The following is a 23,358-nucleotide window of genomic DNA, read 5'->3' on the forward strand; positions in this document are numbered from 1 at the left end:
TGGGGAGGTGGGGTTGTGTGGTCCTTGAACATTTTTCAAAAATATGCTAGTTGTCCAAAGCTCAAAAACGGTTGATAATCACTGTGTTAAAACACACTGTAAGTCAAGATCCACGAAAGAAACAAAGGGTCTGATTGATTGATTGATTGATTGATTGATTGAATACTTTATTTGGAAGTTTGCAGACAAAAAGCACATGAAAGTACAGTTCAGATACATGGTCAACTAAATAGGATTTTAAAAGCCCAAGAAAGCCACTGGCTTGTTTCAATTGGGGTCCTCTCTTGCGAGGGGGCGCTGAATTAGCGGCTTAAAAAAGTGAGCGCCTTTTGTAGAATGGCCGCCAAATGATAGATAGTACGATTAAACATTATCATGCAAGCTCAGAGATGGAACCCCTAGTGTGAAAGGTGTTATGTAATTTATGAAAGGGAATGTCAGGGTGGAAGCACTTAAAAAATTAAAAAAAATCTCCACTGCACCATGGATCACAGTAATGGCAGTGTGGTGAGTGATCCTAAACCACTTATCACACAGCCAGGGCCGTTCACACTGTTCTGGCGGCTCTCCCAGGCAAATCTGTGAAGTGGCGACTTTGTCTCTGGAAGACGCAAAGCCTCCTGTATCCGTCCTGCATGTGTTGTACTCTTACTTAATCCGCTTCCATCTACTATATCGTTGCTGTCGGGCAGAAACCTCTTATCTCCATGTTTTAACTGTTTGTAGTTTTTTTTTGTAAATTAACGCTGTACTTGATCATACCACAGCGTCACACAAAAGCAGCAAAAGTAGCAGATCTGCAAGCGTCACGTTTCGAGCTTGTAGATCTGCTACTTTTGCAGTTTTTTTATTTGAATCCTAAAAAGGAACAGATTTGGACATATGAGGTTTCCACCCGACAAAGACGATACCATACTGTAGGAGGAGATTTGCATTTAGAAGGTTTGGTTGCCTGGCATGGAGTTCAATAACAGTAGAATTGGTGCAGTGGTGGACAGTAACTAGGTACATTTACTTGAGTACAGCACGTAAGTAAAACATTTTTTTGAGTATCTGTATTCGCATTTTGAGATACTTGGACAACTTTCTCTCCACAACATATCCAAGGCAAATATTGCACTTTGACTCCAGTACATTTCTAGGTATTCATACATTGTGAATTAACCACTTAAGCCATATTTCAAATATACAGTATAGTGAACATAGCCGATCTAACAAGCTCTGGTAGAGCTGCTATTTTCACTATTATTGATTATGTTGAACATTTCTTGAAAATAATGTAATTATTTTGGAAAATTGCTATATACATTTCTATATCAAAAACAAAATGTACAACATTGTAATCTGTACTTTTTAATACTCAAGTATATATATGTTTAAAAGCAAGTACCCCTGTACTTTAACTCAAGTACAAATTTAACTGGGCAACTTTCAATTCTGGTGGAGTAATATTTGACCATGGGAGGAGTATCAATACTTAGTATCAATACTTTTTGAGTAGTGGGGTTGAGTACTTTGTCCCCCACTGGTTGTACTCTTACTTCATCCACCTCCATCTACTGTACTGCTGTAGGAGGAGATTTGCATTTAGAAGGTTTGGCTGCCTTGTATTAGCCTGGAATCCAGACGGAGGCGCTCAAAAAAAAAAGGCTACCAATTACTGTACGTAGGCAAGTCAGGAAGTGACTCGATTTTTACATTGGCTCCTCCCGCCCCTTGGAAATAGCATGATTTCCAGACTGAGAAGCGAAGTGAGAAAAAAAGAAATCAGCCGAACGGAGCGAATCAGTCTGGATTCCAGGCCAGCCTAGCATACAGTTCAATAACAAACAAACAAAGAAACCCATTTTGTTCTCAAACAGTTTCAAATATTCACATGCTTAGTTTTATTTCTACAAGTTAAACTGTCTTTAGCCAACTGTAGGGAGTGGTGGGGATAACGAATGACGTAGAGCCTCCTGTATCATCCTGTACAGTATTATGTCAGGCAGAAACCTTGTATCTCATTATTTCTACTTTTTCTGTTTTTTTTTCTTATTTTTTTGTAAATGTATGCCCTACTTCGTCATACAAGCACTTCACGCAAAGGTAGCAAAAAATTGCGCATGTGCAAGCGTTGTGAACTTTGCTTGCATGATAAATTTGCCATTTTCACTGTTCTGGAAACATTTTGAAAGTGAAAGTAGTAGTAGTTAAGTGCGTCTGTGGGTTCGAACTGATGAAAAGTATTAACAAGAGATTGTGACTAAATAATAACTACATTGGATCCATTGGAACACAGGTTATTTTTTCCATTTACTGAAAAGTTAACGGTTTTGGACTTCCACCCGACAGCGGCGATATGTTGTACTCTGACTTAATCCTCCCCCATCTACTCTACTACTGTAGGAGTGGATTTGCATTTAGAAGGTTTGGCTGGCATAGAGTTCAATAACGGTAGAATTGGACTTGGTAGACGAGTCTGATAAATGCTTTGAGTGGTGTAAATGCACTGCTTCTCAAACGGTTTCACATTTTCAAACATTCCCCATGCCAGCTACACTGCATATTGCTATCTATGTCTTTTAGACTTTTATTTTTTTTACATTCTTTGACCTGTTCCTCTCCCGTGTTTTTTTCTTTTCTTTTCGCCCCTGCTCTCACTCTATACCTCTACTACTCTCTCTTCTCACGGAAACTACAAAACGATGGAGCGGGTGCACCAAAAAGATATATATATATATATATATTTCACCCACTTCTTTTGCACCTGTTAAACCTGTGATATGGATTTGGCTGCAAAACCTCACATGGAAAGATTTTGTGCCTTAAGAGAATATCTTAGTTGTTACATTACATTTCTACAACTTGAACTGTCTATCGCCAAATGTAGGTGGCAGGGGAAGAGAATGATCTGGATAGTCTTATACAGTACATTCTGTCTTCTGTCTGGCTGGTGAAATGTTTGTAGATTTTCAATATGTTTTAAACCACCTAGCACCCTGATTCTGCGGTGGAACAAACATTCACCAAAAAAAAGAGACGGTCTTCAAGCTCACAACGCGTCGCAACGCATTGTGAGCTTGAAGATCGAAGGATTTGGTGTAGTAGAGCCGTGGTTCTCAACTTGTGGTCCGGTGACCACCAGTGGTCCTTGAGGGGGTTCCAGGTGGTGCCCAGCTAAATGATGGAGAGTTGGTAACCAAGTGACCTTATAGATCTTTAACTCTTGAGAGCGTAAAATGAACGGGTCCATTTGGTTTCATTTTACGCTCTCAAGAGTTAAATTATTGTTAAACATCGGCATTACTTAATTTACAAGAAGTCTACACAATTAGAGAATGTAGAAGAACTGTTTCTTGTTTTTATCTCTCCTATGGTACCACATCAATACAGCATGGAATTGTGGACAAAATATTATCCAACGACAACAAAATATTCAAAGTTTTGGGTCACAGAGGCAAAATCTCATCAAATGGTGGTCTGTGGCTCAAATGGTGGTCTGTGGCTCAAATGGTGGTCTGTGGCTCAAATGGTGGTCTGTGGCTCAAATGGTGGTCCGTGGCTCAAATGGTGGTCCGTGGCTCAAATGCCGAATAAGTAATGGACCTTGATATGAAAAAGGTTTGAAACCGCTGTAGTAGACACACCAAAGTACTGAGGTTAACTCAGGTACACTTTTCTAAGCAGTTGAACTGTTACTCGTTTTGCCATGGGGACCCTATGGAACCACCTTCGAGGACCCCCTGTGGGGGTCCCCGGACCCTACTTTGAGAAGCAGTGTGTGGGTGTAATGAAAGCTAACGGATGTGACAGGGACAGTAAAGGTGACTGCTACATATCATGGACAGTCTCTTCCTAGACGGCGTGGCCCATCAATCTAGTGGAGTGCCTCGGCCGAGAGACGGAGAGAGAGAGAGAGAGAGAAAGGAAACCGTTTGAGGACATTTTTTGACAAGGCCCTTTTGGAATGACACTGCCGATTAGCTCACATAAACCCTCTCTGACTGGACCAACGTAGCCTGCAGTGCTGGAGGAAGAAGTACTCAAAGTTTCTTATGAAGTAAAAGTAGCTGTTAAAATTTCTCTCAAGTATAAGCCCTGTATTCAAAGGCAACAAAAGTATTGGCATCAATGTTTGCTTACAGAACCTATAAGCAAAAATGTAAATAAGAAAATGCAACATTTGCCAAAATGTTTCAAAAATAGCAGATCTACAAGGCTTTTAGATCGTCTATTTTTGAACAATGGAAGTATAAAATAGGGCTTAATTGGTTATTAATGTATATGTTGTAAGAATAATCTAAATCTGCAGAATATCTAGTAACTCAAGTTTTACATTAATTGTAGTGTGGTAAATAGACATGTAGTGGAATGGAGGTGTAGCCTTTTCTTTACTTCTATATACTTATTTACCAAGGTCAGCAGCACCTCACCAATACTGGTGTGCGCCCTCCTCCTCCCGTGTGTTTGGTATATACTCTAAGTATCAGAATTGAAAAATGTTCCACCGCCGGTAGGATTCTGTTACATCAGACATGACTCCCACTTTCCCTGCGAACTACAGACAGAGACAGTATCCAGAAGGCTTATGGATACAACTACATTCTCAGACCATTAGGATCGATGTGCCAAACAACATTGGGGAAAACATGCACGCACGCACGCACGCACGCGCGCGCACACACACACACACACACACACACACACACACACACACACACACACACACACACACACACACACACACACACACACACACACACACACACACACACACACACACACACACACACACACACACTCACTCTGATGAAGACATTTAGCTCTATTCTCTAGGATTGACCACAGGCTCCAGAGAATGAAGTGGGTTTTGGCTGGATAAACACAGATATTGTTACTGTGGGCTAAGGATTATTATTAGGTCTTCTCTCATCCCTGTCTCCACAAACAGAGTGCTATAATTGGCCACAAATGCGTAACCATCAATACTTGTATTCTCTTTTTTTAATCAGATCTCCTCTGGATGAAGTGCTTAAATGGTGTTCCCGTCTCTGTGCTTCAATTCCTTAAAAATAGCTTAACGCATTCGATCCGGGAACGCATCTGTGTCACTTTAAGATTTATTTGGCGATTCAAAAATAGCAGATATACAAGCTCATAGCGAGTGCCACGCTTGTAGATCTGCTATTATTGAAAAATCTTGAAAATGTGTGCAAATCTTTGAATATCTATTTTTTTTTACTGAAATCCTTGCTTCTGGGGGGATCCCTGGATCAAAATATTTTGAGATGGGGGGGTCCTCGGAAAAATATATATCTTTTTGGGGTCCCTGACATGAAAAACCTTTGAGAAGCACTGATATTATAGCAACATAAGTAAAGAAAAAAATTAAAAACTGTTTGTCTGTAGATCTGCTATTTTTGAATAGCCCAAAGTATGAAAAAATTGTTATAGCTAAAATTATAAAATGACATAGTATGCGTTCCCGGATTGAATGGGTTAAAGGTGTATTTGACTTAAACCCATTTAGACCTGAGGCCCATTTTAAAAACAGCCTCTAAATCTAAAGTTTCTGAAAAACAAAATTTTATTCATCATTGCGCACAGATGTCAGTGTCTCTGATAAAGTAGCTGATGGTCATCGTATCACGGATATCAATACGCTTGCTTAGATGATTGATTCACCAAATATGTCCTGGGTCAAGCAGATAAAGGTCATAAATCATTACAATGCTATTTTTGAAAAAATATCGAAAATGTTTTTAGTTTTTTTTAACACTCTTCTGGGGGTCCCTGGCACAAAACATTTTCAGAAGGGGGGGGGGTCTAATTTGGGGGTCCTTAACACAAAAAAGTTTGAGAACTAGTGATTTAGGATTATTAATTTAGTACAGTGGTTCTCAACCCAGTGGTCCGGGCACCACCAGTGGTCTTGGGGGGGTCCCCAGCAAAATTAGTTAACACAGCATCACAATCATTTTAACCACTTAGCTTTGGCTATTCAAAAATAGCAGATATACAAGCTCATAGCGCGGCACCGAGTGCCACGCTATGAGCTTGTAGATCTGCTATTTTTGAATGTGTGCATTATCTTTGAATATATATTTTTAAAGCGAATTTTTTAACTCAAATCTTTGCTTCTGGGGGTCCCTGGCACAAAACATTTTCAGATGGGGGTCCCGCGGCCAAATGTATTATCAATTTAGGGGTCCTTGGCATGAAAAAGATTGAAAACCACTGATATAGTAGAATAGGCCTCAGGTCTACATGCTCCAGTTTTAGTCATCCACACACCCACCTTCTCTTCCTTCCTGTCACTTATCCACCTAAAGTTCCTTATTGACTAGACACCATCATAACGGTGATTCCCCTCCCCCTTCCCTCGCTCAGTAATCAGACGGAATTATTCACAGCTTGCTGTGTCCTGAGCGGACCGAGTTTGTTTACATCTAGCGTGGATATTTTAGTACCTGGATATGGGACATTTGGATATTTTGTCACGGAGGTACGGGTGTGTTCATTATTTGACAGTTTGTATTCATGCATGGTTACCAGAGGGGGACAAATTCTTTGTATAAAGCCCAAGTCTGCTTCCAATTCGCTCTGGTCTGAATCAATGAATCACACTGTCTTTAATAACGACCAACGTGGGAGAGTTGGCACGAGCGAGCTAGTTGGGAGAGTAAAAACATCTAGGTGTGCTGAGGTGACCGGTGAGATGCTTACAGTGGTGTAAAGTAACTAAGTACATGTACTCAAGTACTGTACTTAAGTACAATTTTTACATATTTTTACTTTACTTAAGTATTTTCCAATTTCCAATACTTTTACTTCTACTCCACTACCTCTCAGAGGCAAATATTGTACTTTTTACTCCACTACAATTATTTGAAAACTTGAGTTACTAGTTATTTTGCAGATATAAATTATGTACTTTTACTTTTGGTACTTTAAGTACATTTGGATACCAATACTTTTGTACTTTTACTCAAGTAAATTTTGAATTCCGGACTTTTACTTGTAACAGAGTATTTCTACATTGCAGAATTGATACTTTTACTTAAGTAAAACATTTGAGTACTTTTCGCACCACTGGTGGATGACTAAAACTGGAGCATGTAGACCCCTTTAACACTCCTTTATTATCCACAAGGAGAAACCGTTTTCCTCGGGTCAATGCATGCATGCATGCAATGCATACATTCAAGACGAGACGATACATAAATATACACCACAGTTAAAACACCCAGAAAAGTACTTCCATTCTATAAAAGGTATGCCAATTACTTAATTATAAATTTAGCAGGGTCTTTAAAATAAATCAATGTCCTACTCCACACTTGTGGAGCGCCCATAGTGTGTGTGTGTGTGTGTGTGTGTGTGTGTGTGTGTGTGTGTGTGTGTGTGTGTGTGTGTGTGTGTGTGTGTGTGTGTGTGCGTGTGCGTGTGCGTGCGTGTGCGTACAGTATGTATGTCCATGGAAGCCATTAGCGCACAGAGTCCAGCTCATCCAGGCGCCTGGTCTGTGTTGTTTATGGTTTGTTTGTTTATTGTTCATTACGGATCCCCATTAGTCCTTCTCACAACAGTGGAGACTACTCTTCCTGCATGGGTCCAAACATTCACACTGCACAATCCAATTAAAACACAATACAGTGGAATTCTACGGCCTCCCTCACACAGTTAAAACAATCGTTTTATGGCTATACATGAAGCATTAAGGCTGTTTCAATTAATTTCCTATGGAAGTCACGTGTTTTGATAAAGCTGACTTGCCTCGCCGCTCTCTGGCTTTACCCCCCCCCCCCCTCCCATAAGGCAAGTCAGCTTTATCCTAACACTTGACTTCCATAGGGCGGCCTTATGCTTCAAGTAAGGCATAAGGCAGCCATAAAACGATTATTTTAACTGTGTGAGGGGGATGCCCAACATTAAGATAGTTAAAACAAAACAAAACAAAACAACAAAAATATTTGAAGATTTCGGTCTTCACAAATTCTATAAATGATTACATAAGTATATTACTTTTTAGTTTACAAATCAAGAAATTACAATCCAATTACTCTTAGTTCAAACATGAACACATTCTTCAGACCTGAGGCCGATTCCACAAAATGTCTTCTAAATCCTAACATATCCTTACCTATCTGGAAGAAAAAAAAACGTATGTTACTCTGGCGTGGTGCTCCAACTTTTTCATGTCAAGGACCCCCAAAATTATATGCATTTGGCCGCGGACCCCCATCTCAAAATGTGTTGTTCCAGGGACCTCCAGAAGCAAAGATTTAAGTTTGTTCGCTTATATATTCAAAGATTTGCACACATTTTCACGAGTTTTCAAAAATGGCACATTTACAAACTCGTAGAGCTTGTACATGTATATCTGCTATTTTTGAATAGCCAAATATAAGATAATGGTTAACTAGACCATACCCATCGGGGGATATGAGCACCCAAAGTATGTGCAGTTTGGGTGCACTGTGGACAGACCCATAGCTCGGGGGCCATCCCATAGCTCGGGGGGCCGTAACCATGGCGACATTATTTTACGTAGAAATGCTAATAAACAGCTGACATTTGGGGTAGGTGAAAAACGGGCGTCGGTGTTCTGTGCACATGGTAATGGTCAATGGCTGTGTGCAAATGCAGAGCAATTGCTCCAGCCACTGAGGAGAATCGGGCAGAAGAGATTTTGGGGACGCATGCACGCACAGATGCACAGAGCTTTCTTTAATTATTGGATGATGATTGGATGATGTAGTTACACAGATGCATTCCCGGTTTGAATGGCTTAAACAAGCAAACTATAAACATAACTATTTTACTAATCACGGCTTCCTTCAATTTCTTTGTTTGTGTTCTTCTTCCCCCGTTTTGCAGCTGTACATCCAGACCACCACGCTGACCATCTCCATGAACCTCAGTGCCTCGGTGGCGCTGGGCATGCTCTACATGCCCAAGGTCTACGTCATCCTCTTCCACCCGGAGCTCAACGTGCAGAAGAGGAAGCGCAGCTTCAAGGCCGTGGTCACCGCCGCCACCATGTCGTCGCGCCTCTCCCACAAGCCCAGCGAGAGGCCCAACGGGGAGGCCAAGACGGAGCTGTGCGAGAACCCCTCCACGGAGCCCATGAGTAAGTTATACCGCCAAAGTGGTAGGGAAAGTAACTTAGTGCATTTACTACAGTAGTACTGTACTGAACTGAAGTACATTTTTTAGGTGCTTTTACTTTAATTGAGTATTTCCATATTTTTGATACGTAATACTTCAACTCTACTGCTTTGCTACTTAGCTCTCTGAGTGCCAAGAACGAGTTATCCCGATTTTCTTTTTTAATAATAAAGAAATTAAACGTTTTTTTTTTTTTTTACATTCAGAACCCAAGATCATCATTTGAAGATTTGGTGCTCCATTCACTTCTTCACTTCTTGTTTAACTTATTACTGAAAAAGGCTGTATCTCGGCTCCTGAGCACTTTTTTTTTACTTTAAAAAAATTGCTCGCACAGTATGAACATATATTTTTTATTTCATTGGCACTGGGAGAGTTAAAGGGATAGTTCACCCAAAAACTTTTTTTCTATCGATTTGCAGTGGTGGACAGTAACAGAGTAAATGTACGTGAGTACTGTACTTAAGTACAGATTCTGAGGATCTGTACTTTACTTGAGTATTAGATTGTTTTGATACTTATTAATTTTACTCGAGTACATTTCCGAGATAAATATTTTACTTTTACTCGCGTACATTTCTAGGAAGGCTGTAAAGTACTTTTAGGTTGGCTGTTTTTTTAGTTTTTTTTTTATTATTATTAACTTATTACCTTTTGAGAGCAGCAGCCTAACTAGTATAACTTTAACTATTGTTACATTTTTAAGTGGCCAACACTGTTTCTAAAGTTATTTGAGTGAAATATGTGTCACCACTTCTCCAGTCTTGCTTTGTTAGTGACACTGACACAGGTCCTTAGTTAATCCATTGCTTTGTTAGGACACTGACACAGGTCCTTAGTTAATCCATTGCTTTGTTAGGACATTGACACAGGTGCTTAGTTAATCCATTGCTTTGTTAGGACATTGACACAGGTCCTTAGTTAATCCATTGCCATATTACTGAGAAATGCTGTTAAAATAGGACCAGATCCAAGGGGGAGGCAGCTCTGGGGTGGTTAAGCTGGACGTATACTTCGTCGTATACGACATCCTCGCATGCTTGAAAATGTCTGACTTACAGGCTCACAATCCGTAGCAGAAGTGATGTGCTGTGAGCTTGTAGATCGGCTATTTTCGATGACGAGAGGTTATCGAAGCAGCATCGAACGGCTACTGCATGGCACTCGACCCCCTTCTTTTACACTTAGTATGCAAAAGAAACATACATGATGTTAATCTAATCATACTAGTTCATGGTTTCTGTATTGTTACATCTTGTATTGGTGTGTAGGAGTAAAGTTATTTAGCATGTTTTAGAAACATATGCTACATACAATACTTTACATATCAGAAACAACACCAATAGCAGCAAAAGATACTAGGGAGTGAATTGTTTGACTCTCTGTGGTCAAGCTGGTAGGAGATAGAAGTCCAATTGTAATCTGAGGACAGACATGCTTTTAGGTCAGTGTTCAGTGTTTCAATGTCCATCCTAAGATACACTTAATTTACTATTTTTTCCCACCTAATTTTTCTAATTGCCCTCCTGGCCCCACTTTGAAAACCACTTGTGTGTGTGTGTGTGTGTGTGTGTGTGTGTGTGTGTGTGTGTGTGTGTGTGTGCGTGTGCGTGCGTGCGCGCGTGACTACTCTTGCCGATGTCCATGTTTGTTGATATAAAGTTATAAATATCATACGTTTTCACGTCACTATATTTGTAACCTAGGAGCAGTGATTAGCTGTTGGTTTTAGCACTTTTTAAGTGTCTTGCTCAGTTTGACACATTGCTGAGGCCTGGAATCGAACCTGGGACCTTTGCCCACCCAGGCGGGCTCTCTAACGATTCAGCTATGGCCGCCCCATGTTGCCATGGTTACCTGATGTGGGGAAAATTATGTCATATTTGATGATGTCGAGATTTGAGGAGCTGTATTTAAAGGCTGATTCCACACAGTGTGAGGACATTAGTCAAAGAGAAGTGGATTTTACATCCTCCTATTGAAACCATTAGAGCACCGAGTGGAAGTCAAAACTGACCATTCCTGCATCGTAACTTGAGACGTCACTGTTTGGGACAGTTCTAGACAGCTGGAGAAGACGCTCAGTCAAGAGATGGAGAACAAGCTGTGCGATGCTGAGATGAGGAGGGTCCAGCAATATGAGGTGGATGTAACTCTGGACCCTGATACAGCACATGGTCAACTCACTCTGTCTGAGGATGGAAAACAAGTGAGTTATGGAAACGTAAGGAAGAATCTGCCAGACAACATAGAGAGATTCTCTACAATTCACTTTGTCTTAGGTAAACAAAGTTTCTCAGGAAGGTTTTACTATGAGGTTCAGGTTGGAGGGAAGACTCGCTGGGATGTAGGAGTGGCCAGAGAGTCCATCAACAGGAAGGGATTCATCTATCGGAGTACCAACACTGGTTACTGGACTATATGGTTGAGGAATGGAAATGAGTACAGGGCTCTTGCTGACCCTGCTGTCCTCCTCCCTGTAAGAGAGGAGGTCCAGAAAGTGGGAGTGTTTGTGGATTATGAGGAGGGTCTGGTCTCCTTTTATGATGTGGAGACCAGAATTCATCTCTACTCTTTCACTGGCTGCACCTTCACTGAGAGACTCTGTCCATTCTTCTGTCCATCTAACAACCTTAATGGTACAAACTCTGCTCCTCTGATCATCTCTCCTGTCAATCACCCTGATTGACAGGATTAATCCTTACATTTACAATGAGGGTTGCATTTACAATAGAATGTGTAAATTACACAGTATAATTGTAACTCTTAACAAACCTGCTTATCTGCAGCAGTTAGGGCTGCTCAAGGACTCTTCATCCAGTTCAAAACACTAGTGATGACCTAAAAGGCAGTCAAGATCACGTCACCTCCTGACCTTCAGCACATGATCCACCCCTACGCCCCTTCACAAACACTTTACTACAAAACACTTTAACACATACTATCAGATATCAGTTTTTTTTTTTTTTACCAAATTAGGTAGAAATGGTGTCGTGAGTCATGTGACAATGAGCATCAAACAGGGTTCTGATACTCCATACTGTTTGACTGTAATTGGATTCATACATTTGTGGGCAGGCTGGGACCTATTTCTTATCCAAAAAACTAAACATATCACGAACACAACATCCAATCAACCCCGAATTAGAATCACGTGTTTAGGAGTCTCTATAGAGCACACCTCCAAAAAGCTAATGTCTATGTTTTTATAAGTGTTTTTGCAGGCTTTGTATAACGTAGTGGTTCTACAAACATATCCGTGCATGCAGTGCAGGTGGTTTCAGAGAGTTACTTCTCTTAAACAACAGTTACAAAGTCTTAAATAAATTAATTGTGAAAACATTACAGCAATTCATTGATATAAAAATTAAGAAATGTACTTTTACTTGTACTTTAAGTATTTTTTAAAAGCATGTACTTTTGAATACTTAAGTATATTTAAAAGCAATGACTTTTGTACTCTTACTTGGGTAACATTTTGACTGAGCTACTTTTACTTGTATTGGAGTAAATTTGACCAGAAATAACTGTACTTTTACTCAAGTACTGGGGTCGAGTACTTCGTCCACCACTGTCGATTTGTCAGCCCATGAAGACTTGAATTGATGGATATTTTTTGGTTTTTGTTTTTGATGCCCAGCGGACCGGTAGGCAGTGGTTCTGGTAGGAGACACAAAGGAGACTCTTTGTGTCTCCTACCAGAACCCCTGCCGGTGATCAAATTATTGGCTTAGGAATGAGACAAAAACAAAATAATATCCATGAATTCAAGTCATGGGGTGACTGATCAATAGAAAGAAAAGTTATTTTGGGGGTGAATTATCCCTTTAAGTAAAAGATCTGAGTACTTCTTCCACCACTGGTTAGCACCAGAGCTGATTTAATTCAGCATAATTAAACCTCAATATACTGTATGAAAACAACATTTACAAAAATCAGGTCATATCGGCTGAGCTGACTGATATTCCAACCAAACCGAATCAGTCTGGTTCTATAGCTGTAGGTCCTCAGAGTCATTGACAGAACGATAATGTTAATGAAATATACATTTAGATATAATTGTTTTACACTCAAGGGTGTCATATACTGTACAATGATGTTAATGGACCCGTTGTGCCAATAATGACGGTAAAGCACACCCTCTTGGGTAATATTGCTTAAGTACAGTGTGCCCTGCACAAAATTAATTCAGAGTTAGGGGCCGGTCACACCAAGCACTATAACTATAACGACAATTATGTGCGTCCACACTGATGAACGCTAGCGATCCCTAATCCCTAAATTGGAATATGAAAATTTGCTCAGTTCTCTCTCTCTCTCTCTCTCTCTCTCCAGACAAACAGACAGACACATATACTATATAGATTTGTCCGTTGATGTGCGTGCGTGAGTGCGTATGTACACATTAATTTAATTCCTGCTATGAGTCCCACCGTACCAGTGAGGGTCTGCTATGGTAAGGATGACTTATGGAGGGGCTTCCATAGAAATGAGGCCGTACGTTCCCCCACAGAGCAGCAGGAGGAGAAGCCATACATCTGTCTCTGACACTGTGACATTCTACTCTCCTTCAACATCACTCTACTAGAAAGGCCGAAGTTATGCTTTGAGTGACAAGTGTCTACTGACACGTCACACTACGTGTCAGTGGTGGAAAAAGTACTCACATTTTAGTAACAATACCACATTTATACAAAATACTCTGTTAGACGTTAAAGGCATGTGTTCAAAATCTTACTTGAGTAAAAGTACAAAACTATTGGCATCAAAATATGCTTAAAGTACCAAAAGTAAAAGTACTAAAATGTTTGAAAATAGCAGATCTACAAGCTCACAACGCATCGCGATGCGACGCGTTGTGAGCTTGTAGATCGGCTATTTTTGATGATGGGCATTATTATATATACTATTACTATACTATTTACTACTATATACTATACTATTTTTGTAGATGGGCTATTTTCAAATAGCTTATGTATAAAACAGGGCTAAAGTGGTTAATGTATATTTTATAATATAATAATTTATACCTGCAAAGTAACTAGTAACTAAAGTTTTCAAATAATTGTAGTGGAGTAAAAGGACAATATTTGCCTCCGAGATGTAGTGGAGTAGAAGTAAAAGTATTGGAAATTGGAAATACTCAAGTAAAGTACAAATACCTCAAAATTGTACTCAAGTACAGCACTTGAGTAAATGTACTTAGTAACTTTACACCACTGCTACGTGTCCCTCAACGTTTAGGGTTTTGAGCCTTCATACTACAACCTACAATTTACAATGTAGGCATTTAGCAGACACTCTTAATTCAGAGCGACAGTAAGCAAGGTAAACACGAGGTAATACATCAAATGCATAGAAATAGCGATCTTATCTAGGATCATAGGAAAACCAAGAACCTATCATCAGTCTAAACATTACAATATAAAAAGATAATCTGTACATTGAAACCATACAAAGGATGCTAGGTCAACAAATGGCATCTGTCTAAATAACATGCTATCTAAATTACATTTGAACCTTTGCATAAGCCTGCAAGGTCGTCAAGGATATAGGTGCTACGGGGTAAGGTGGAGTCTGTCTGTGACTCGCCGACACGACAGCGTGGCCACAAAACGTAAACAAGGAAGTGGGTGTAATCTTGTGCATCTTTCCAACCAATTAGAGTAGACCAGTGGAACCGCCTAAATGGCCCTGGTCAAAAGTTTACATAGCCTTGAAGTTTTGGCCTGATAATACATTATATATACAGTACACACACAAGTTGACACACACAGGTTTAAACGGCTATTAAGCGTAACTGTCCACACCCGTCGTGACCTGTTTGCTTGTAATTTGTGTCTGTGGTATGGAACATCAGTGAGCTTCTGGGCTCTTGACGGACCCCCTGCACTTTTCATTATGCTGCACTGACCTTGCTTGGTTCTGAGCCATGGGGAAAGCAAAATGACTATCAAAGGACCTTTGAGAGAAAGTAGTTGGAACTTTATAAAACAAGAAAAGGATACAAAAAGAAATTCAAGGATTTGAAAATGCCATTCAGTATAGTGTTCAAACTCTGATAGTGAAATTCAGGTTCTGTCGATACCAACCAAGCCACGTTCGGGCTAGCTAGACCAACATAGGCGGGTGCAGTTATGAAAAAAAAGCACCTTACCCAAAACAAATTGCAACAAAACGTTTTTCAACCGTTTTTTGTAGTATTAGGTGTCCTTAATAACATACTAAAAGTTTACCAAAGTTTGATCACTGGAAAGGTGTTATTTTCAAGATGGCGTCCAAAATGGCCAAAAAATCTTTAAAATAACCTAACTCCTTCATTATTTATCCTAGACAAGTACTTTTTGTGTCTAACCCTATGTTTTGGGGGCATAGAAATCCACAGGACTTGTCCAAATTGCAGAGACACATTTAGATAATTGTGAAATCCAATATTTTGTTTTTGACTCTATTAAAACCCTCTGAAATGTTCACCCGTTTCAACTAGTTATATTTGTTTTACTGGAACAAGGCTTCAAGATATCCTCAAAACACAACAAAACAATAGTCACAATTTTCAGTCATTCAGAAGGTGGCAGAGAAAGAGAATATTGTCAGTTGATATAGTATTGCTTGCAATATTGAAACATTTTGGATAGCTCTGCGGATCAAATGTGAATCAAACTGTCATCTTGTAGACAAGATTTTGAAAACTTTTTTAACACATTAGGAAGGCAATCAGTGTGAGTGTGTAAAGAGGGGTGGCTACGGAGGTTAGTGCAGAGCTGTCAGAACCCATTTCTCTACTGGGTGCCTAGGCAGAGGGGAGTATGAGGGTGGGGTTGTGTGAGGAGGTAAAATGGGGTCTGGTGTAGAGTTTAGTGGGCCTAGGGTTCCCCTCAGGTGGGTACAGGGGAGTATGGGGAGTGGGGGTCACTGGATTGCTCCCTGGGCACTTGGAGCACAGAAGAGCAAAGTTATAGGAGCCAAGGAGACCCTGAGCTTCTCCTCTCCCCCATGTCCGAGGTGCAAAACCTTCAAAAGTTGGCTCAGACATGTCCCATTAAAGCTATAGTGGGCACAAATTCCAATTTTCAAGTGTCCATCCTCAAGTCCTCCACTCCCGCCTAAGCCCTGCCTCCGAGCGAGGAGGCGAGGAGGCAAGGAGCGTCATTTTGAAGTGACAGCAATTATGACGTGTCACACAGTTGGATTGCTGGACTATTCCAGAGCTCGGAGGGTTGTCATGTGGAGGAGGAGAAATTATACGCCACGCATTTCAACGAAGACAGTTCCCCAAACGATACATGAAAGATACACTTGTATCTTGCCAGATTTCACTCCAAGTGGCTTAGGGAGCCTGCGCTCACCTCACGCTGGAGGACAGAGTGAGGAGGAGGCAGAAATGAAGCTTATGCGTTAGGCTGAGAGGAGTATCCCTATGTCGCCTGGCTCACTGGATAGTCCCTCCAAGTGGACCTCCATGCTGGCTCCTATGCCCGAGATGGGCACTCGTGAGTGGGCATAGTTAGTGAGGAGGGACCCCCCCCCCCCATAGTTGTGGTTGTAAGACCTCCACGTGGTGCATGACTGTGTGTCAGGCAGTCAGGGGTGTCCCTATGTCTGACTGGCTCACAGGAGAGTCGGTGTCTGGTTGGTGGCTGACCATTAATATTCCCAGGGGCCCCCAGTGACTTATCATTATGGCTCAGAGCGTCCTCTCCCCTCAAATCAATTTTTAAAGTTAAAATTATCCAGAAAAAAAGATTTAAAAAAAAGATCAAAGTTCAAGGTTATTGCCAGCAGTACCAATCACAAAATAAAAGACATGTGAAATTAATTTTGCACTAAAACCCCACACAACTACTACAATCTCAGGAATAAGATGTCTGTGACAAGCAAATCTGAACCCTATCCGGCCACACTCCTCTACCACCCCTACCCAAGACAGTAGACACTAAATGTTGTGATAGCTCTGTGCTGACTTTCAATGTTTACAAATGTCACAGTACCACCCAGTAATAATGAATTTATTCCTTTTTGGTATGAAAAGAAATCTCCTGAAAGCTTCAACAGAATGTGAATTACCAATTCACCAATCCTGGGCATTATGTAGAAAAGGGAGAAATGTCAAATTACATTGTTATATATATATATATATATATATATATATATATATATATAGTATATATATATATATATATATCATTTGCTTATAACCATGCTTATAACCAATTCCTTTATAATTGAACTTGTAATCACTTGACTATAATTTATATATGCTAATTAGATTTCAAGATTACCAAAACATGGGGTTAGGCACCAACAGTACTTGTCTAGGATGAATAATGAAGGAGTAATGGTCTTTTTAAGGAACTGGCGGCGGCCATCTTGAAAATGTTACCTTTCTAGTGGTCCGATTTTGGTAAACTTTTGATATGTTATTAAGTACACCTAATACTACAATAATCCATTGAAAAACCTTTTGTTGCAATTTGTTTTGGGTCAAACCATAACTGCACCCGCCTAACAGAAGTTTCAGCCACAACTGCCATGGAAAATCGTTTGGAATGAAAAGAAAAACTCACAAATTAATTCAGCTGACTGTACTGTACAGGCTTCTCTACAGAAAAGTGCACTTGAAGAATAATGGGCTGCACGGTTGAGTTGCCAGAAGAAAGCCATTACTACGCCAATGCCTCAAAAGGGTCCGCTTAAAATATATCAAACAACACCTAGACAAGCCTGAAAACTTTTGGAAAAGAGCCATTTGGAGTGATAAGACAAACAATGAACTTTGTGGTCACAACCATAAACGCTATGTTTGGAGAGGAGTCAACGAGGCCTATGATGAAAAGTACACCATCCCTACTCTGAAGCATGGAGGTGGATTTCTGATGTTTCGGGGGTGTTTAAGCTACAGCAGCACAGAGCATTTGGTCAAAATTGAAGGCAAGATGAATGCAGCATTTTTATCAGAATATACTGGAAGAACAATTTGCACTCATCAGACAAGAAGCTGTGCATGGGACAGAATTGGACTTGTCCAACATGACAGTGATCCAAAAAACCCCAAGGCCAAGTCAACCCGTCATTGGCTTCAGCAGATAAAAAGGGAAGGTTGTAGAGTGACCATCACAGTCTCCTGACCTCAATTGCGGAGATCTCAAAGGAACAGTTCACGCAACACGGCCCAAGAATCAAACAGGACCTGGAGGCTTTTCGCCAAGAAGAATGGGCATGCTTTGCCATCTGAGAAAATAAAATGCCTCATCAAAAAGCTATCACAAAAGACTACAAGCTGTCATTGATGCTAAAGGGGGAAATAAACAGTATTGAGAACTAAGGGTATGCAAACTTTTGACAGCAACAGCTGGGGACCATCTCAGTATTTTCTTTATTGTTATGTTTTCTTTAATGATTGTGATATTTTGATATATTTTGAGAAAACAAAACAACAACCTGTGTTTCAATGGATCCAATATTTATTATTTAGTCTCAAGCTTGTGAAATGTCAAAGCAAGGCATTTGTTTACCAAAAAAGCATGGCGATAGGAGGTTTCTGCCTGACAGCAACGATATGCAAGTGTTCCATTACTGGTTTAATTGAGTGACAAATTGGTTACAGGCATATGTATGGTGTGTTAATAGGTGGGGTCCTTTTCTTGTCCCGTTGATGTTATAGTTAGATATCGTTGCTGTCGGGCAGAAACCTTGTATCTCCATATTTTAACTTTTTGACCTTTTTGGTAAATGAATGCCCTACTTAATCAATACTACAGCGTCACACTGAAGTATCAAAAATAGCAGGTCTGCAAGCTCGAAACGTGGCCAGAATCCTGAAAAGTAACAGTTTTGGACGTATGAGGTTTCCACCCCGACAGAGGCGATATGGGTGGGTGTGCTGTACAGGTGGGGGGGGGGGGGGGGGGGCCCTTCTCTCTTCCTGTTGATGTTATAGTAGGATACAGTATGGGGGGGCTTCCTCTGAGGTTCCTTCTTTCTTGTAGTAGGAGTGAGGACAGTGTGGAGCATGTGACTGTGTGTACCACGAATAGATGGGATTTGGAACAACCTGGGTGCTGCTATATACATTTTAAACCCATGTTACCATGCACACTTCCCTATACTCCCCCCCCCCCCCCCCCCCAGGTGTTAAGGGTGACGGCTCTGGATGATTGACAGAGCATGCAAATCCCTTATCACAGCCCCGCCCCCCCACCTCTTCCCGCGTGGCTGCTAATCACAGCGCCCAATCACAGCACCCAATCACAGCACCAACAGGTGTAACAGCCTGATCCCGCTTTGAATTATGAGGATGAGATGACAGCCTTTCTTGGGAATTTCTCCAAAACAGCCAGCGGATTGTCACACTCATCTGTCATGAGCCGAGTACGTGTCTGTCTGTCTGTGTGCGTGCGTGCGTGCGTGCGTGCGTGCGTGCGTGCGTGCGTGCGTGCGTGCGTGCGTGCGTGCGTGCGTGCGTGCGTGCGTGCGTGCGTGCGTGCGTGCGTGCGTGCACTTGTATTACTATACTTGTGAGGGCCAAATGTCCCCACAAGTATATTAGAATATATACAGTAGGAGAAATATACATTTAATAGACACTTAATTGTGTGCCAGTGCCATACACCGAAAATAGCCGATCTACAAGCTTGTAGATCGGCTATTTTCGGCTTTAGGGCTTACGGTTAAAAAGTGCCCAAAAAAAGGCATAAAATCACCGTCCTAAAATGTTGATGTCCTCACAAGTATAATATAAACCTGAGGGTGTGTAGCGTGGGTGGGTGTGTGTGTGTATGTGATGTGTGTGGGAGAAGAGTGCATGTGTGTGTGTGTGATTGCATGCTCACGCACACACATACACACACACATACACACAAAAGTGAGCAAGTTGATGGAAGCGATGTGGGGAGGGGAGAGAGAGAGATACAGGGGAGAGAGTGTATCCCTTTCCCTGCTCAATCACACATGTGGCTCATCGGGCAAACACGCATACGCACGCACACGCACACGCACACGCACGCACGCACGCACGCACGCACGCACGCACGCACGCACGCACGCACGCACGCACGCACGCACGCACGCACGCACGCACGCACGCACGCACGCACGAGTCGAGGGGCAAAACCTCAACAGCTGTCGTGGCGAGCAAATCAACCGCCCCCGAGCAGGGCAAGCTCGCATACAGAGCCCAGACTGGCTCTGTCTTCCAGAGAGGAGCCCCCCCCCCCCCCCCCCCAAAAAAAAGAGGGGAACAAGGCAAAAAAGATGCTCTGTCTGATCAGTGGTGGAAGAAGTACTGAGATTATTTTTTAAAAAAATATATAAATGTGGAACAGTCTGTAGAAGTCCTGCATTCAGAATTTTACTCAAGTAAAAGTACAAATGTATTGGCAATAAATATATACTTTTTCAGTACCAAAGTAAAAGTACTCATTGTGAATGGCCCATTTTTCATAGCAGATCTACAAGCTATAAGGATAAGGATAATTCCTTTAACAGGTCCGTTCATGAAAGACCTTACGGTCTTGTTTCCAATGAGGGCCTGTGAGCAATTAGGGGTTAAGAGTCTTGCTCAGGGACAAATTTCATTTCATCAACACATTTGCTGGCCTGGCCCACAATGCAGCGCGTTGTGAGCTTGTAGATCTGCAAAGGAACTAAGTTTTCAAATCATTTTTGTGGAGTAAAACAAAAAGTACAGTATTTGTCCATACTCAAGTCCATCAAAGAAATTGTACTTAACTCATTCAGTGCCAAAAATATTTCTGGCTATATCACCCCTGTGCCAAGGCCAAAAATACATTGTAAAAAAAAAGTGCTTTGGAGCCGAGATACAGCCTTTTCAGTAAGAAGTTAAACAAGAAGTGAATGGAGCAGCAAATCTTCAAATCATCATATCTTGGGTTCTGAACCTTTTTTAAAAAAAAAACCAAAAAAAAAAAGTTTTTTTTTAAAGTTTTTTTTTTTTTTTTTTTTTTTTTTTTTTCCATGACGTCTCAGACGTCATTGGCACTCTGGGCTTATGAAAAACGTGACGTCTGCGACGTCATTGGCACTTAATGAGTTAAGTAGAGTATTTGAATAAATGTACTCGGTTACCTTCCACCACTGCATCTGATGTGTGTGTGCGTCTCTCACCTGATGTGTCTGCCTACATGAATGCTTCACGCCTTGTCTCCCGTCTACCCCCCCCACACACACACACACACAGACACACACACAGACATACTGTACACACGCACACACACACACACACACACACACACACACACACACACACACACACACACACACACACACACACACACACACACACACACACACACACACACACACACACACACACACACACACACACACACACACACACACACAAACACTCACACTCTGTCTCTCCCTCCCCGCTCTTTTTGCCCTTCTATTTTAGTGACAGTGGAATGTGACATTTATTAATGGCAGATTTATGTGCATGACCGCCCCGAAAACCTGCACTGCGCGGCTCCGCCTCCCCCGGAGACTGTCCGTCAGCTCCTGTAACCGTCAGAGCGCCAAATACCTCGCTTTCACGGGCCGTCGGCCCGCCGAGAGATGTCTCCCGATGATGTATGGGAATTAAGGCCATTAGTAGCTTACCGATATGCAGTGGTGGTGGTGGTACTCTTTCTAAGATTTCTTTGGGCTATTCAAAAATAGCAGATCTACAAGCTCATAGCTTTGTAGATCTGCATTTTTTTTTTCAAATCGTGACAATTGGTGCAAATATTTAAATATATATATATTTTAAAGCAAACATTTGTAATTCAAATCCTTGCTTCTGGGGGGGGGGGGGGGGGGGTCCCTGGAACAACATATTTTGAGATGGGGGGTCCGTGGCCAAATACATATCATTTTGGGTCATCCTTGACATGAAAAAGTTTGAGAACCACTGATATTAAAGCAACATGAGTTTAAAAAAAAAACGTAGGATTTAGAAGACATTTGTAGAATCCCCCAGAAGCAAAAGATTTGAGTTAAAAAATGTTGCTTTAAAAAATATGCAATTAAAAGATCTGCAAAACCTTTCAAGATTTTTCAAAAATAGGCTAGCAGATGTACAAGCTTGTATCTGCTATAATCTTTAAAATGACACAGATGCGTTCCCGGATTGAATGGGTTAACCACTTAAAGACGTGGTTAAATTAAAAAGATGTTTTTCACACTTTTAAAGCCGTGGTCATAATATGGACGTACCTAATATACATTTGTATGTATTCTTACATCAAAAGTCCCTAAAAAGCCAATCTTAATTACTTCCTGTCAAATGAAAACGTACATAAATAGACTATAAATTCATCTTGATTTCATTCACCTGTTTGATTCCCATAGCTGCACGTTCCTCCAAACACACGCCTGATTTTAATTACAGAGCTACTCCGTTTTGAATCTCATTCAGGATGACGTCCAGTTTTTAAACAGTATTCAGCACAAGTATGTATCTGAAAACAATTTAGGTCAGAAATAAGCAACGTTGTAGCAGCCTGAGCCTGCAGGCTACAAACACTAGCCCTCTGCTGCAGTGTGAGTGAGATTCCAGCGTTCCATAGCCTGAAGGGATGGGACCCTCTGATTGGTTGAGAGACCCAACGCATTCTCACAAGAGTCAAGACGTCAAACGTTTGCCTGGAAGGGGCTACCCGCGACGGCACAAGTTGACTCGGGGGGATATGAGTTACGACTTTGGCCCAAACGCTGAGTCGGCACGGTGACTCGCTTGGCTGGCGGCTAGCTCGGCGGTGCCTCTCTTGGCTCAAGTCTGCTTTAGACGGCGCGCCTCTGTCGTTTTAACTGTTTTTAGCGGTACTTCCACATTCCTGGAGTGCGGAAGTGCCTGGGACGGCACCAGATGACTGGAAGGGTTTCCCCTTCCAGTCAAACGTTTGACGTTTTGTCACATTTGTCCCAAGAAGTCACTATAGGCCGTTTGGGGAAGTGATAGTGTGTCGTGAGACCAGGTTGAGACGACGTCTCTATTCTGTCAATAAAATGACAGAAAAAGCCATTTCACCACGACTTTAAACCCCAGCATCCTTTAATCTGGGGGAAACTTTCACAGAAAATAGCAGATCTACAAGCTTACAACACGTCGCAAACGTGACGCCTTGTAAGCTCGTAGTTACGCTGTTGTCCTGCGAAGATATTTAATGTAGAGCGAAAACTGAAAATTAACTAGTATAGAGC

At 41.3% G+C, this 23,358-nt stretch overlaps 1 protein-coding gene across 1 annotated transcript in view; it reads left to right on the top strand.

Moving 5' to 3' along the window:
- The window catches only part of LOC308097452 (metabotropic glutamate receptor 7-like), a gene marked incomplete at both ends in the record, with an annotated part of 249,239 nt that overhangs the window by 217,256 nt on the left and 8,625 nt on the right, over positions 1-23,358 (top strand). The window contains one exon of the mRNA XM_080445211.1: positions 8,863-9,115. Coding sequence (XP_080301337.1) covers positions 8,863-9,115 — 253 coding nt within the window. The remainder of the gene's footprint in view (positions 1-8,862; positions 9,116-23,358) is intronic.

Source organism: Gymnoscopelus braueri, assembly GCF_963280865.1.
Source record: "Gymnoscopelus braueri genome assembly, chromosome: 12".
Classification (NCBI taxonomy): Eukaryota; Metazoa; Chordata; class Actinopteri; order Myctophiformes; family Myctophidae; genus Gymnoscopelus; species Gymnoscopelus braueri.